Raw genomic sequence first — 16,968 nt, forward strand, 5'->3', positions numbered from 1 at the left:
CATTGTCGCAAAAACTTCACGTAGCCTATTAATAAAACAAAAGCTCTAAGACATTAATAACACAATATCGACGTCGAGCTGCGATGGCGCAGTGCCTATTCTCTTCGATCCTAAATAGATGATACGAGAAGATCTTGTCTTCCGAACAAGGTAATGGACAGGATAATTATGCGCAACGATGTGCAACAATAGCGGCGCGAGCTTACTGCTCGCTCTATGGCATAATAAGCGCCGGCGTATTTTGATCAGAGGGCTACTTGTAGCAGGGCGGGCGGGGAGGGGAGGGTCGCGGCCCGTGCGCCGCGCGCGCCGGGCACGCGCCCCACCGCCGCTCGCCGCCCGGCGCGCGCGCTACTTAGCGTCGGGGGTGCGCGCCGCCTCCGCCAATCCACCGGCTACCTTCGCGCCGCACGCACACGTGCTCCCGCTCTCGATCCACGAACTACGACACGACTCACGCGATGCCGATGGCTGCCATTCACACTTACCAAAATCTCGGTGTCAACCAGAAGCTCACGCAGCTGCAAACTGCTGCACCTAGGAGATTAGCACCCGCTCCTGTAGATCCTGGCCGATGCAAGAAAAAATCTTATCTGCATCAGCAGTACCCGTCCCAGCCAGCATCAGTGGCTCGGAGAAATGCTCGCGAACGGAACAGAGTGAAGCAAGTTAACAATGGATTTGCTGCCCTCCGTCAACACATTCCTTCAGCTGTTTCAGCCGCTCTGGCTGGTGGTAGAGGATCTTCAAGGAAATTGAGCAAAGTTGACACATTAAGACTGGCTGTTGAGTATATCAAGAGTTTGAAACGATTATTGGAGGAAGGTGAAGAAGGGTGTTCAGAAATGCAGATTGGTCTGGGACTGACCAGTAGTGGAGCGCAGACACCGCCTTCATCCGAAGAGTCGCACTCACCGGCCCCCTCCCTGGTATCCGAGAGCTCAGCGGGCCCGCACTGTCATGACGCTTACGATAATTACGAACCTATGAGCCCTGAAGATGAAGAATTACTCGATGTCATATCATGGTGGCAGCAACAGTGATAACAGGTAAATGTTATTTGTTTTCATAAATTATATTTTCTAAAATTTTGCCCAAAGGTAACTTCCTTTGAAAATATTTGATAACCTTCTTGTTACAACAGTATTTTATTTATGAATGAATCCTTAAAATTTGTGTACATTAACTTCAGAGCTTTGATAATTTCTTATCACGTGTGTTTACATTTGACGCGACGTGCGTTGATAAAATAGGAATTAATATAAAAAAACCCGTCACATATTTTACAGTGTAGGTGTACTTATACCATGGAGACTAAGTAGAGTTATTTTTATAATCTTTTTACTCGTGAAGGTTCGCGGCTACATTGATCAAATAAGAATTTTCAAGGTTCCTACTTTGCAAAAAACGGGAATCAGGTAGGTACCTCACCTTACCTATTTCAATACGGTTTAGGCTTGACTTTTTTTCATTTCTGATCCGTTAGTCACGGTTACCTACTGGATCGACCCTGCGTCTTTTATGTTACGCAATTTAAATGTAGATTCACGGGCTTCGTCCTTTGAGCAAAAAAAGTAAACATACACTTCCTATTATGACTGCGCATTGAACCGTCGGATAGACTTTATCTATGTGTAGGTGGGTCTCTTTGTTAAATTAGGACGACACAAAAGAACCGTCTTCGACAATGGCGAATCATGAAATATGTCGTTTTATAAAAGCTTAGCCGCTAGGTAGACGTTTTTTATTTCATCTCATAGTAAAATGGCTATTCTGCAAAATCAGGTTCTATAAACGAGAAGGGACCCGCATTCTACCATCCTATTTTACTTGAAAGCCGAACAGCAATTATTTCTAACAATCTTGTGGTTTACCCCGCATGTAGTGAGAAAATTGATCATAAAAGTGTACTATTCTAATAAAAGGCGCCTTGTAGACTAATTTCGCGCATGTGGTAGCAGATTGTTAACTGTTTTTAATTTCAATATGCTACATCCGGTCATCGTAAGACAAAAAAATCATATAGCCATATGGCACTTACACGCTCGATGGATTAAGCAAAGGTAGCGCCATATCTCAAATTAGTAAACTTAGTCAGCAAAAAACCTGTTGAGCCGCTTCGCTTCACCGTCTATTAATTTATAGTGCCGGAAGACGAAATCTCAAGAGGAAATAGAAGGGCGGTGAGCGAAGCACACGTGTTACAATATTTGCTAAGTTCTAAGCAAACATCTGGTGATACCAGTTTAGTATTCATGGGAAACGTACGTCATTGCCATATCTCGCCAAAGACAGGATTGCATTAAAATCCCTGAAGTACAATTCCAATCTGTAGATCAATGTTAATCAAACTTTAAACATTGTTTTTTCTTTTTCCCAGGAACCGTACACTACGGTGATCAAAGTATGGCCATTGAGCGGCTCGAAGATTGTGAAAAAAAAAGAGTATTCGCTGGCAGCAGGACTCGAACGCTGGAGCGCGAGGGACTTCGAGAGAACCTCTAATTAAGCGCAATCAGTATATTCCTAATGAGAGGGGATAATGGTGGACTATAACGACCCCATCGACGCATTCCGCCGCGCGGCGCACCGCCCGAATACCTTACTGCTTTTCATACTCGTACCTCCATGGAATAGCAACCAAGACTGATTCGATCATTTGTTCCACATAAAGCATTTAGTATCTCGTATAAGTGATCGCTGTGCCTTAGCTTAGCCTTAAAGTTACGTTACTTCCAGTAAGGCTTAGTTTTGTTAAGTAATTATTATTGCTATCTAGTCATTAGTTTTAAGTATAGTTTTTATATTTTACATCGTTCAGGATCTTACTTATAGTAGTACATAACCAATAGCTTTGTATAAAACAGTATGAAACGAAATAATTCTTTAAATTCATTTTAAACTTATTGAGACACAAGACTTCTCGTATAAATAATTATAGCACCCTAAGAGAGATTCCTAATATGTTAAGTTGTACGCTAATTAAGTGATACAATATTGTTTATAGTTATGTGGGATTGGAAGCGTGATTCGAACGTAAGGAAATGTGTGAGAGAGATGAATGAAAGAGCGAGAAAGCGAGATGGGTAGATGGGTGTGCACGCGCCAACGAGCTGCCTGTGTAATTTTCTGTTTTTTGTAAAAAAATTAATAAAAATTGATTTATCAAGCATCCGAGGTCTTATTTGTGCTTTCCTACATTTTGGGGACTCGTCCGGGATTCGCAAAATAAGATATCCGCCGACGCGACGAAGACGAACGACAGCGGCGGTTAACCTAACGGTACATGTGCCACGCCGACGCCCGTCTGAACGAAGCACAAATTGAAGACGGAAGACGTTTATACGACGAGACGACGAATTATGGGGAAAGAAAATCGACGGCAGAGTCGGCAAGACGACCCAGAGGAGCGCGAGAGTGAATCCGGTGGACGCGCGATGTTGCATATGACGGCGGACCTAATCCCGGCGTTCAGCGGGCGTGATAAAACTTATGCGGTCACTAGATGGATAGAGGACGTTGAAGATCATGCTGAAATTTTCGGATGGACCCCGCTGCAGCAGTTGCTGGTGGCGAGGCGAGCGCTAACGGGACCGCGGCATTGTGGTTACGCGCGGAGCGACCGCATAAATCATGGTTGGAGCTTAAGGCGGCTCTCATCAAAGAATTCACAGATTCCATGGATGCGAAGACGATCCACGAGATGATGAGTGCTAGAAAAAAACAACGTGACGAGTCGTGTCCAGATTATATGATTATACTTGGACCGAATCATGGACAGGGAACAAAACAAAATGCTGTACGGCGTAACTAGTTACAGTGATTTGAAAGAAAAATTGAAGATTTATGAAACAATTAAGGGAAAAACGAAGCATGAGGTCGAAGGGCAACGGCAGCGCAACGTAGCAAGCTCAAACACGCAAACACGATCCCAAGTTGAAGCGAGAAAATGCTATAATTGTGGAGAAAACAAGCATATTTCGGCAGAATGCCCGCATAGAAACAAAGGTGCGAAGTGTTTTAATTGCAATACTTTCGGACATCTTGCCTCGCAGTGTGGTGTGCGACAAGGAGAGAGCGGCAATCACAGCGACGTTGCTGATACTACAAGTCAACATAAGCCGTACTTCCGCCGGATGCAAGATGGCAACAGGGCGCGATCGAACTCTGCATCTGCGCGCATCCCTAGCAAGCAGACTTCGGCAACGTTTTGCTGCGAATGCGATTCTGAAACGGAACGTACGCCGACGAATGGGGCAGATGGCAGCACTGGCGGTAACTATCAAGATGGCGGCGCCCGCGACGTCTACGACACTGACCCGGCTGACGTATTGAATGTAAACATTGGAGGAAAGTTTCACAAGAAACCGATTAAATCACTGGAAATATGCGGAAAAACCATTGACGCTTTAGTTGATTCGGGCAGTGACGTTAATCTAATGTCAGTTGAGTGCTATCGTAGTTTAGGGTCGCCCAAAAGTGTAAAATCGGACGTTGTGTTGACAGGACTTGGCGCTAAAAGGTTTGTGCTTGGGATTGTGTACCGCGACAGTGCGTGTTGATGGCCAAACATTTAAAGACACTAGTTTTCATATAGTATCCAAAGATGTAATGCCGTACCCGATAATAATTGGTCAGAATTTCTTACAACACACTGTAATGGTCATGGATAACAATAAGGTGTTTTTGTTACCCGCTAATGAAGAATGGTTCCGAAACGTTATGTGCTTTGTGTCTGATCTTGATATTATAGGTGGTGAGATTAGCCCAGCCACGCAGCAACTTGTGAGGCGTATGATGACGTCGTACGTGCCCGTCAAAACAAAGGAGGCACCGATTGTGCTTCAAATTCATCTCAAGGACGATGTGCCAGTCGCCCAGAGGCCTCGGCGGCTCGCACTCAAGGAACAGCAGGAAGTAGATGCACAAATAAAACAGTGGCTGGAGGAGGGCATTATTCGGGTGAGTACTTCTGAATATTCGAGCCCTATAGTGCTGGTTAGGAAAAAGATGGCAGTTTACGTGTTTGTGTAGACTATAGAAAGTTAAATCAAAAAATGGTGAAAGATCAGTATCCCTGCCGCTCATTGACAGCCACATTGACAGATGCCAGAATGCCAAGATATTTACTGCCCTCGATTTGAAAATGGATATTTTCATCTACGAGTTCATGAGGACTCCATTCAGTATACTTCATTTGTCACTATGACAGGCCAATATGAATTTTTGAGGGCTCCATTTGGAATAGCCATCTGTCCTAAAGTGTTTACCCGGTTCATTTCAATAATATTTAGAGACTTAATTGCTAAAGGTAGTGTCATTATATTTATCGATGATTTGTTGATTCCAGCGGAGACTGAACAAGAAGCACTAGAAAAACTTAATGAGGTTCTGCAGACTGCATCTGACTATGGCCTAAATATTAACTGGAAGAAAAGCCAATTAATGGTACGGAGAGTGGAATACTTGGGACATCTTATCGAAAATGGAGAGATCAGGCCATCAACAGGAAAAACTGAAGCAGTCTCACGTTATCCAGAACCAAAAGATGTTAAACAATTACATAGTTTCATTGGACTCTGCTCTTATTTCCGAAAGTTCATTCAGAATTTTGCACTCATAGCAAAACCATTGACAGACTTGCTAAAAAAGAATGAAGTCTTTCAGTTTAACGATGAACACAGGAAAAGCTTCAACATTTTGAAAGAAAAACTGACTTCAGGCCCGTCCTAACAATATTTAATCCCAGACTGAAAACAGAGCTGCATACAGATGCATCTAGTGTGGCATACTCTGCTATTCTACTGCAACAATGCATTGAAGATGGAGACTTGCACCCCGTACACTACTTCAGCCGTAAGACTAGTGAAGCCCAAAGCAAATACAGCAGCTACGAACTGGAAGCATTAGCCATTGTGGAAGGTGTTAAGAAATTTCGCCATTATTTGTTTGGATTTCATTTCAAAATTGTGACAGACTGTAAGGCATTTGAAATGACATTAAAGAAGAAAGATCTGGCTATGTCGACTAGAGTTGCTAGATGGATCATACTGCTACAAGACTATGATTTGAAGTGGAACACCGTGAAGGGTCAAAAATGCGACATGTCGATGCTTGAGCAGGTACTCATATGTGGGTGCAGTATTTGCAGATCTACATGATGGCATAAGGTATTCACAGGACTGTGACGATGGTTTAAAGGCTATAAAGGAAATAATGAAAGAAAACAGTTTTGAAGACTATGTCCTTGACAATGGACTGCTGTACAAAGGGTTTGAGAAGCGGTTAGTTATTCCAAAGACACTAGAAACTGAAATCATTAAACGAGCTCATGATAATGGCCACTTCTCCAAGAAAAAAATGATGCAGATCATCAGCAAGGATTTTTATATACCACACTTAGAAAAGAAAGTTGAAATTTCATACTTACCTGTATTCCATGTTTGTTGGCAACCAGAAAAGAAGGAAAGCAAGAAGGATATCTCCACCCTATAGATAAACAGGACACGCCGCTGCACACACTACATATTGACCATGTTGGACCTATGACAGAGACGAAAAAGCAGTATAATTACATCTTTACTGTAGTGGATGCTTTCACCAAGTTTACGTGGATTTTCCCTACTAAGAGCACTACAAGCAAAGAAGCTATAGAGAAATTGAAAGTTCACCAACAACACTTTGGGAATCCTGCCAGAATAATTTCGGACAGAGGGACAGCATTCACAAGCCAGGAATTTAAAGAATATTGCCAACAGGAAGGCATATCGCATGTCAAGATTACTACAGGCATTCCGAGGGGTAACGGCCAGGTAGAGCGGATTCAAAAGAATATTGTCTCTATACTTACTAAGATGTGCATTGAAAATCCAACCCTCTGGTACAGACATGTGAGTCGTGTTCAGCGAGCCCTTAACAGTACATACCACCGGAGCATCAAAATGTCACCATTTGAACTACTCACTGGTACCAAGATGAAATGTAGAGAGGATATAGAGATATATAATCTATTGGAGCAGGAGATGGTGGAAAACTTTATGACAGACAGAGAGGAGCTGCGGATGAAAGCCAAACAAGAAATATTGAGAATTCAAGATGAAAACACCAAGACTTACAACAGGAACCGGAAAGCGAGTCGAATCTACGCGGTTGGAGACGTCGTCGCTATTAGAAAAACTCAATATGGGGTATGTACAAAAATTAAACCTAAATACCTAGGACCCTACCAGATTGTCGCCGTAAAAGGCTGCGATCGGTATGAAGTCGAGAAACTGGACAGCCTGCAGGACGGCCCTCTGAGGACCAGCTCTGCTGCAGACTCCATGAAGCCCTGGCCGACAAATGACGACTCTGGTAGCGACTGAGGTTTGTTTGTTCGCACCTGTTCTTCTCAATAACTGTTGGTAACACCACACATGTGTTCCATGACCATTTGCATAGTGTTGTCCTAACTGCTGTTGTTGTAGGTTGATATAGGTCTTTCTGACTGTATTCCACTGGCCAGTGTCCAATCTCTGAGCTCAGAACTGGTCTTGTTATTTGGTGGTTTATGTACTCTATATAACAACAAAATGCCTTTTAGTGAGTTAGATCATATCTAAGTCACTTACAGTACTTATTCTTATTATAGCATATGTGCTAAGATAATGTCCTATTTTCACTACCTTAATGTAAATTGCTCCACATGTAAGTGTTGGAGGAACTAGTAGCACTAGTAGTAGTAGTAGTGAACTATGCATAGGTATTCTGGTGGTTCCTATCCACCCTTACATATACTTATGTCACCATCGCCAGGGACATGCACTCCCATGCCTCTGGGAATAGGTAGAGAACTCTTGGAGTTGTACCTAATACTTCCTATACTTTTAATTACTTACTTATTAGTTTGTTCTGCTGTTATTAAGTCTGAGGACAGACTGTTTGCAGGATGACCGAATGTGGGATTGGAAGCGTGATTCGGAACGTAAGGAAATGTGTGAGAGAGATGAATGAAAGAGCGAGAAAGCGAGATGGGCAGATGGGTGTGCACGCGCCAACGAGCTGCATGTGCAATTTACTGTATTTTGTGAAAAAATTAATAAAATTCGATTTATCGAGCATCCGAGGTCTTATTTGTGCATTCCCGGTCCTACAGTTATTATAAAAATTACCAGTTTCTAACCAGTAAGGTTGTTTCTGTAATAAAATCAATTTTGAAACGAAACGATATATTTTATTTCCTAGTAATGTCCACAACTAGATACGAATTATTTTGAGGGTTTAGTCTTAAAATATAATTCATAGTTAAATAGATACTTTAAATGCAATTTAAGCGAGTAGAAAAATAAAAATAAATGCTGAAAATACTTGAAACTCAGTTATTTATCTACAAGCAGTTCAGCTTTAAGTAACTTCACCTCATACTCGTATATTTTTTGTTTGCTTCAAATTTTGCAAATTAGTTTCGATCCGCTTCCAGTGGTCGGATTGACTTGATTTGGTAGACTTATAAAAGTAACATAAAAATATAAATACAATCACTTTTAACAAAAACTTGTTTGTATATAGTGCACGACGGAACTATGATTATTGATTATGATTATGCACTTAAGAAAATTAAAGAATATGTTAATTAGATACAAAATTAAATTTGCAAACAAGTAACACTATTGTGTCGAGGGTTAGTATTGTTCATCAATTGTCGAGTGGATATCTTTTTGCCAAGCAGCCCGTCTAGCTCTCATGCTAGCTATAAAGGCCATCAGAGGCTAGCAGCAACGTTCCGTCTGAAAAAAAAATTTTTCACGACACTGCTCGAAAAAGTGGCCATAGATAACCTAAATCCAGTACACAAAACTGCCTATATTATGTACATTTAACAGCTGACTTATTTACGGCTCGCAAAACACGACAACAATGTAACATATTACGGTAACAGGTCGTATCAATATATGTATTTCATAGTACGATACGACTTTTTTTCTTTTTCTTTTCTTTTTTTCGTTCAAAGGTTGACTGGAAGAGATCCCTTTAAGGGATAAGTTTGCCTTTGTATATCTTATTATCCTGTGTTCTGTTATTTTCATGTGTTTTTATGTACAATATTGAGTTTTACAATACAATACAATACTTTTTAGAATATATTTCGGATTTTCATTCCCGGCGTGCTGAAACGACATTGGGCCAATCAAAAATAATCATCTGCTGCATGTGAAATTAAATTGACCAATCAGAATGCATGATTGGTTTTTTGGAGTCTTTTTGTATTTTTTATTTCAACTCTAAATTGTTTACTTTTACGGGTATTTTCGCAATGAGAATGCATCATTCATGACTTTTATGACGGGTTTTTTTTTCTTAAACGCATAATATGCACAAAATGCTTTAATTTTTTTAAGTGTAAAAAAACGCCACAGTATCGCAGCAGGTCGGACATGACGAAGATGACGTTTTGATTTTTTAAATATGTGGTGGCGTACTGGCCACTAAGGACGGACTCCTATAAAAAAAATATGTCACAAAAGAAAACTATCGGCGGGAGGGTTGACACTATTCACCGGCCCGGGTAATACGGGTGACACTCTTTCCCGGCCCGGATAATACCGACATGAAAATACCGACCCTGTTGTTTTTGTGTACACACACGCCCATAGACACTGACATGACATGACATCTATGTCACACGGCGGGAGCAACACAGTCATTGGAGATTATTGTTTGTTTTGTGATAAATATTTTTTATTTCCTCGCAGTGATCGTGAAAAGCACAATGTTTAGTCTCGGCCAAAAGTGCAATAAATGAACTCGTATTATCGAAGACCTACCCTTAGGGTAGGCCTTCAAACTGACTCTTTCATCTATTGCTTACTTTTCAGCCTCTACAACAATGTACTATGTCGCTATTTGCCCAAAACTCTATACCTGATAGTTATGTATTTTGACAAAGGTATTGCCATTATTGTGCTATCGAAGAACGCATATTTAATATTAGCTGACTGCTGAGAACTGAACCGCAACTTAGTATGTTTATAGCAGATCATTAAAGTGTTTAATTTGCTAACATGCTTGCGGTTTTAGGGTTCCAATTAAGGCTTCGGCATTGAAAATAGTCCAACCAAAGCCTGTAATACAGTTGATAGAAAATTTGTAAGTACAGTGTAACAAGTAGGTATCTCGAATTAAAATATCGTATATTGCGAAGACATGTTCTAAGAAACATCACATCACATCACAATCATCATCATCATCAGCCGGAAGACGTCCACTGCTGAACAAAGGCCTCCCCCTTAGACCGCACAATGAACGACAACTCGCGACTTGCATCCACCGGTTTCCCGCAACTCTCGCGATGTCTTCAGTCCACCTGGTAGGAGGCCTGCCAACGCCTCGTCTTCCGGTTCGTGGTCGCCACTCGAAGACTTTTCTCCCCCAACGGTTATCTGTTCTTCGAGCGATATGGCCCGCCCATTGCCACTTCAACTTGCATATTGAAGTGATAGATTAAAAAAAAAACATACTCAGTTCGGAAATCAAACCGGGTTATATTGAAAAGAAAAAAATATGTTACTAAGTATAATGAGCTATATTTTGTATATCCATAATGTAGTTAAAATAATAAATTGTTGAAAATTATGTGTTCGCCTATAATTGGGCCCATGCGAAACAAATATAAGTAATTAGTTTTTTTAATGTAATAATGATGATAGGAGAGGCCTTTGCCCAGCAGTGAGGTACAGGCTAGTAAAAAAAATGATATGTGTGTGCCCTGTTGGCGCCCCGAATAAATGAATAAATAAAAAAAACAGAGTATTTAACTAACAAACTTTACTACTTAAAGCAAAGAATATGTGAAATATAATAATCGGAAATTAAATCATAAAATAAAAATCTTTGTCTTGTAGTTTCAGAATTAGGTTTCCTTGACCTATCTAAATGGGTCAACTGGTTTTAGGAGTATCCATTTTCTAATCTCTTTTTTATGTAGAAACGATCGTTTATGTTCAAAATACCATATTTATTCTCATAGGTGTGGCTCTAAAAGACGGAGGCATTTATTTTTACCATATAAATTACTAGCATTCCTCCAAGAACGTATAGCCTGCCAACAGCATTAAACGCGCCCGATCAAGTAAAAATAGGCACATCCACAATCCATAAGCACCGGTTTAAAAATTAAAATAACAAAAGGTAGGTACTTTTTCTACACGTGCCTCAACTCAAATTACATTCTGCAAAAGAAAGAATAACACACGCGAATTTCGAAATGGGGAGACCTAAACTCACTGCTGCATTTAATTTGAAAAAGACAATCCGTAAAGCAAGGCGATCACGTTCTGCGCCCGCCCATCGAAATCATATTGCAATAGTAATTTTTGATAATAGAGGGGAAGCTTGTGCCATTATGGGTGGATATTTCCGTTGGGGCTATTAATTTTCTGAACTTGTAGCTCCTATGGAACAAGATCGACTACTAGAATCAGCAGCACACCTGTGGATGCCCGCAAAAACTTTTGTCGTCCGCCATTCGTCCCATTAATACCCTTTATATTAATTGTCGGTTACTATGCGTTGTATCCGTTTGCAACGAAATTGCGTCTAATTATGTTGTCTGTACAGCTCTTGTAACTGGTTGCGTGGTTGTTGTACTATTTGTTATCAACTTAGTAATAAGACCTAGATGCGATTAGGACGGATGAACAGAAATAGCTTCAAAATGATGTTTGTGTCCGCCGGATAGGCCAGGCTGGCGGTGAATAATGAATACCATGTATTAATAAATACGTTATTAACAATCTAACCTGTTCATGTAATTGCGGCATCCCGTTTTAAAATACTAGTGATCTAGTAAATCTTTACAGTAGGTATTTGTTATTATTATTGATTTACTAGTAACAAATGGTACCGATTTAGCAATTTAACAAAAAATATATACACAATTTTGAAATGCACTGCACCTTATAGATAGAGTCTATCTTAGTTTAGAATTAAATGTTTTATGCTTTTTTGCTAAAATATTAGCTTTCTAGGTCCAAGGATGTGGAATGAGCGTTGTTGAATCACTTAGTCAGCACCGTTACAAACAAATAATAAATAAACATTAATTCGTTTTTAAAGAATATAAAAGTCTATCACGAATAATTATTGAAGTAGACACATTGACTTACATATTAAGGAGTGTTCTATCAGAAAACATTTTTAATTTTCATTAATTTTTTTTAGAATAATCGAGAAAACTAACAAAAATGCAACGTTGCCAGCTCAGCAGGTACTTATAAACGCTCTTAAGAAAATATTGATTTGTAAACCAATACTTTATTAAGCCACAAGTGATTTATTATTTTCAAGTAATGTTAAACATAACTTGAACATCCTAGTGGTTGCTTGCAAGCTGTCTACGCTTGCACTTAATTTACCTTCATCATAGAATAAATAATAGTACAAGTACAGAAGGTTCTCTCTTTTTATGTTGACGAAAGCCGCTATTTTATATGCCTACGTAATTTTTATTAGCAAAATCACCGCGCACCGTCAAGCAACATTGAACTCTAGTGCTGCGCGCGAAGGTCGTTATTATTCAGCACCAACGTTTTGGTTTAGGATAGGGTTGTAAATCAATAAAAAGTAATACTCACATAAGAGTAAATTCGGAGAAATACTTAGTTTTCTAGCATTTTTAAATTGACGCGCCTACGATCTCCGACGGTCATAAAATAGATAATTATACAAGGTCGCGTGCCGAATGCGTCGTCGGCTGCCTCAAAGGTTTTGTACGCCCGCAGTTGGCATTGGTTAATTACCTACCTATCGGCTCTCTTGTCGCACTCGCACTTAATATGGTTTCGAACAGAATATAACCCAGTTATGTACAGAATATGAATATATAAATAAAATAAATATGAGTGCAATATTTTTTTGCACTCATCGTGAACCAGTTTCACGAAAATCACACAGCTACACGGAGCATTACGCGACGCGACTAGTTCGAGCGAGAGACTGCGAGCGTGCGTGCCGGGCGATGCTCATAGCCCTAGTGAGTTAACCCACGCCGGCGTGGGGTGTTTTGATACTTACAGAATCGTACCTATATCGCGGAGTGCGCCGCGCCTGCCTTCATAGAAATTAATTAAAATTAGTAAAACTTCAACTAACTTCCTACTTAAATTTAAGGAATTATTAAGCATCCATTCGAAGGTTGGCTGGTAGAGCTCCCTTAAAGAGATAAGTTCGCCTTTTTACATGTATTTAAATGTTTTTCAATTATATTTGTACGGTCAACTACAAAAAGATCGATCCGAGCGAAGTTACAAAAACATATATAAGCGTGCTTTTCTAATTGCAAAATATTTGACGGCTAGTTTCGTGCGAATATTATTGTATATATAAGCCTTTCATTGACAATAACATTATTTGTGCAACATATTATTGTAACCCCGTGTACGATCTTCAAGTAGTTAGAATGACTTGCTTCAGGTACAAAGGTACCCGTGATAAGTCCCGTCACAGCGACTTTATTGCCTTAACATTAAGTTTGTGCATACATATTATTTTAACTTTGGCCGTATTTTTATAGTTGACTTGATACATGCTGCAAAGAAATGGTACCCCCCTGTAACGTCAGTAAGTATGGATAACGCCGTTACGGGGGGTACCTTTTCTCTGCAGCTGACTATATAATTTATATGCTTACATACATTCATCGCATAGACTGAACATAATCATAATTAAAATACAATACCCAAAACCTCAGCTTTTCCTCAATAATCGGCGCGGCGGCATCAAACGCGTGGTTGACTCGTGCGCACTCGGGCCCGCTCGTGCGTTTACGGGGCACGCGACCGGCGCGCGCATCAGCTGCCCTGCCACTTGCCGATTGCAGGGAAACAAAGGCGGAGAAATAAAGTAAGTGTTTTTACAAACCTTGCTGACTTATGGAAGTCCATGGATTTAAAGGTTTCAATCTTATAAAAGTCATAAAGTTTGACTTACCTATGCCATACCAGCTGTCATATCTTCGGTTAAGTCATTTTTATATGCCGAAATTTACTTCGGTTTTGACATTGGCTATCGTTATAGTAACTTGGTAAGTACAACTCATTCTTAGATTGCAGTAATTTAGCTTATCCGATTAAAAGCATTATGATACCTAAAATAAAATATTGTTTTATTGTCGGGCTATACCCTATACTGTGGAGTATCGTTGGACAGGTCTTATAAAACCATTAGAGGTTTCTTAAGACGATTTTTCAATTCATTGATTTTTTTGCGAAATATTTAACTTTAAAGTGCAAATTTTCATTAAAATAGAGCGTAACCTCTAAAATCAAAACCAGTGGGTGGAAAAATTTGAAAAAATTCTAAATGGTAGTAAGTATATCAAACTTTCAAGAAAAACTATAACGGCTAAGTTTGATTGAAAAATATTAGTAGTTTTACTCTTCAAAAACCAACAGAACAATCAGACTCATCAAAAACCATCAATAAAACGAAAATTGACGTGTTCTTGTTTATTTTGGACCGCCCATCTCAAAAGGCAATAGAACCATACAAATACATACTAACTCACATTTTACTGCCCATAAAATTCCCGTGTAACCAAAACCAACCATTAACTGCAGTCTGCAACCCCAAAGACCCATGTCCTTGGCCGCAAGTGTTAAGTTGCTGCCAATGAGCGTGTGACCCAAATATCGGCGCAGCCGCATGCGATGCTATTTTTGAATATCGAACAAGTTCAAGTGCAAGTAACTCACCGGTTTCAAGCAACGAAATCGAAATTGCAGTTGGTGAAGAAAAATGAGCGAGACAAAAAAATATGTAGTCTCACTTGTAGTGTAGTTGGTGCGTCGTAAAAAACATCAAGTTTAAAAATGTGGAAAGCTGCCTTTAATTACCAGCCAGTGTTGTAACGTAGCCAATTGTTCTCATTTATTACAGAACAATGATTTTTAAGAATGCTAAATGCTCTGTGGACCTTACAGAATGTCCGAGTAGAGTTAAAACCGACAATGACTATGGGATGTCCTATTCATTTACTATTCAATTAATCAGGTCGCCGCGGCAATATCATAAATTGTCAGCCCGCAGTAAACCTCATTAATGGCCCATAATGAATTGGAGATCGGTAGCAGGTAGCCTCTAAAATGTCTGAAATACCTTTACCGAAATTCTTTTAAAATAACAATTATGTTGCAAAGGTTTTCGACACATGACACGGTAGGATTTTGGGACACCCTTTAAACTACTAATTTAATTGTATGACCCATCCTCTTTGGAAGTTTTCTGAATTCTTTAGCGTCATTAGAAAAAGTTCATTGTTTTAGAAACGAAGAAACAAATGGACGCTTTGAAATTATATTTCATACATGACTGGTAAATGCAAGTTAGTGGAATGTCACTGTGTTACCTTTATGCTACTATTTATAATAATTGCTTGTAAGAAAAGTACTAACACAATTAAAAATTGTAGAGTGATTGTTAATTCTGTCAGTAAAAGTGTAGAGACGCTTAAGTTATATTTAAAAAAAAAAAACTGCTACACTTAAAAGAAGAAATAAGTACTTGATATGTAAATTTAACCAAACAGAAGAACAGTGGGTATTAACAATAACTTTTGAATATGAAAATTAAAGATAGATTCAAAAAACATTTGAAATACCTCAAAAATATTTAACAACGTCACATAGTTGTAAGAGAAATAAATAATAGGCGTAGTGCAAGATAATGTTTTATGTATAAACAGATATATCGCAAAAAGCAAGACTCTCTCATCCACGCCTTATTCCGTGCATCATCGGCACCGCTCAAAGCGATGTCGTGTCGTGCTATTCAAATAATTAGGACCGATACCGCCACCGGCTCCGATCGAATTAAACCACATAAAAATCGTCGTCGAACCGCTCGCCACAAAAACGTGCGCCTTCAGTGATATATCGAGCCTCCGCACAACTCTGCCATCATTTATACTTGTTTCAATAAAACCTTATACAATACTAAATGTTATAATGCTACCTCGCGATTATCGCACGCCTGTCGGAATGCACCTTAACTTCAGCGGGCGTTATTACGTCTTTATACTTTCCCAATTTTGATGAAAGCCGAATAAGGCCGAAATCACAAATGGAATTGACAACATTCTTTTGAATCACATCGCAGTTCACTGACCTAGCCAGGTGCGAAGAGACAGTCAATATTATGACTTATCTATAAACGGAAGAAATTACGTCGCCTCGTTGTCAGTCGACACAATATTGAACTGACCTCTCATAATACGATTCAGATTATGTTTGAATTTAATATATTATTCAAAGAGCTTAGCTTTATCGGCGTATTTGAGTTGGACAGCTGTCGAGGTGCTTGATAATGATATCTGAAGATGATTTGGTTATTATGAAAGTCGACAGTGCATCGCGATTGAGAAATGTGTTAATAAACCTCTGCATCGTATTGTGGCATGAATCAGACCATAACTAGCCCCTTATTAAACATTCACTGGAGCTTTTTACAGAAAATGCCTATCTTATATTCCAGTTTCAATTGTGAGGGAAAACTCCGGAGCGATGGCAGGTAACATGTCATCCAGTTGTTTCACTCTAATGAAGGTGTGTTCAAAAAACCGAGCTCGCCGCCGGTGGTCCGACGCTGTCACTGCAAGTCGCTGCCACCGCGGCTCAGCTCGTCATTATGCAACGAATAGTGTCGTGAATTACTTCGCAACAACATAAGGACAATAAATTGTAAATAACAACATGCTATCATTCGAAATACAAAGACGCGACGCAAAATCATGGGCGGAAGTCGATTTGGTAATATGGTGAATCCTACGTGAGACCACTGTAATAAGAGGGCATCTGTGGTTTCCGATTAGCCTCAATTTAAATCGGATTGCTCTCAATTAGCATGCAAGTCTGCGATCGTGTCATATACGCTTCACCTAACAACCAGTAATCGATATCTTACCTTAATTTCCTCCTTCACGGTTATTAGTTTAAT

General features: G+C 39.7%; 3 protein-coding genes across 4 annotated transcripts; all 3 read left to right on the forward strand.

The window, feature by feature from the left end:
* The first annotated feature begins 381 nt into the window (after positions 1-381).
* LOC141445552 (achaete-scute complex protein T3-like) lies at positions 382-3,005 on the forward strand. The gene is made up of 2 exons (XM_074111388.1): positions 382-1,049; positions 2,381-3,005. Exon 1 carries the CDS (start codon positions 462-464, stop codon positions 1,041-1,043), a length of 582 nt encoding a protein of 193 aa, XP_073967489.1. The 5' UTR covers positions 382-461; the 3' UTR covers positions 1,044-1,049; positions 2,381-3,005.
* Positions 3,006-4,542: 1,537 nt separating this feature from the next.
* LOC141445553 (uncharacterized) lies at positions 4,543-5,721 on the forward strand. 2 transcript variants are annotated; one of them, XM_074111390.1, is made up of 3 exons: positions 4,558-4,633; positions 4,754-4,962; positions 5,351-5,721. In XM_074111390.1, the coding sequence occupies exons 1-3, from the start codon at positions 4,612-4,614 to the stop codon at positions 5,372-5,374; spliced, it is 255 nt and encodes an 84-aa protein (XP_073967491.1). In that variant the 5' UTR covers positions 4,558-4,611; the 3' UTR covers positions 5,375-5,721. The 2 variants fall into 2 exon arrangements, with proteins under 2 accessions (XP_073967490.1, XP_073967491.1); XM_074111389.1 differs by having other exon boundaries at positions 4,543-4,962.
* Positions 5,486-6,495, forward strand: LOC141445510 (uncharacterized). Its single transcript, XM_074111347.1, has 3 exons — positions 5,486-5,550; positions 5,750-6,122; positions 6,181-6,495. The coding sequence occupies exons 1-3, from the start codon at positions 5,486-5,488 to the stop codon at positions 6,493-6,495; spliced, it is 753 nt and encodes a 250-aa protein (XP_073967448.1).
* Positions 6,496-16,968: the final 10,473 nt, after the last annotated feature.

This window comes from Choristoneura fumiferana, chromosome 2 (assembly GCF_025370935.1).
Source record: "Choristoneura fumiferana chromosome 2, NRCan_CFum_1, whole genome shotgun sequence".
Classification (NCBI taxonomy): domain Eukaryota; kingdom Metazoa; phylum Arthropoda; class Insecta; order Lepidoptera; family Tortricidae; genus Choristoneura; species Choristoneura fumiferana.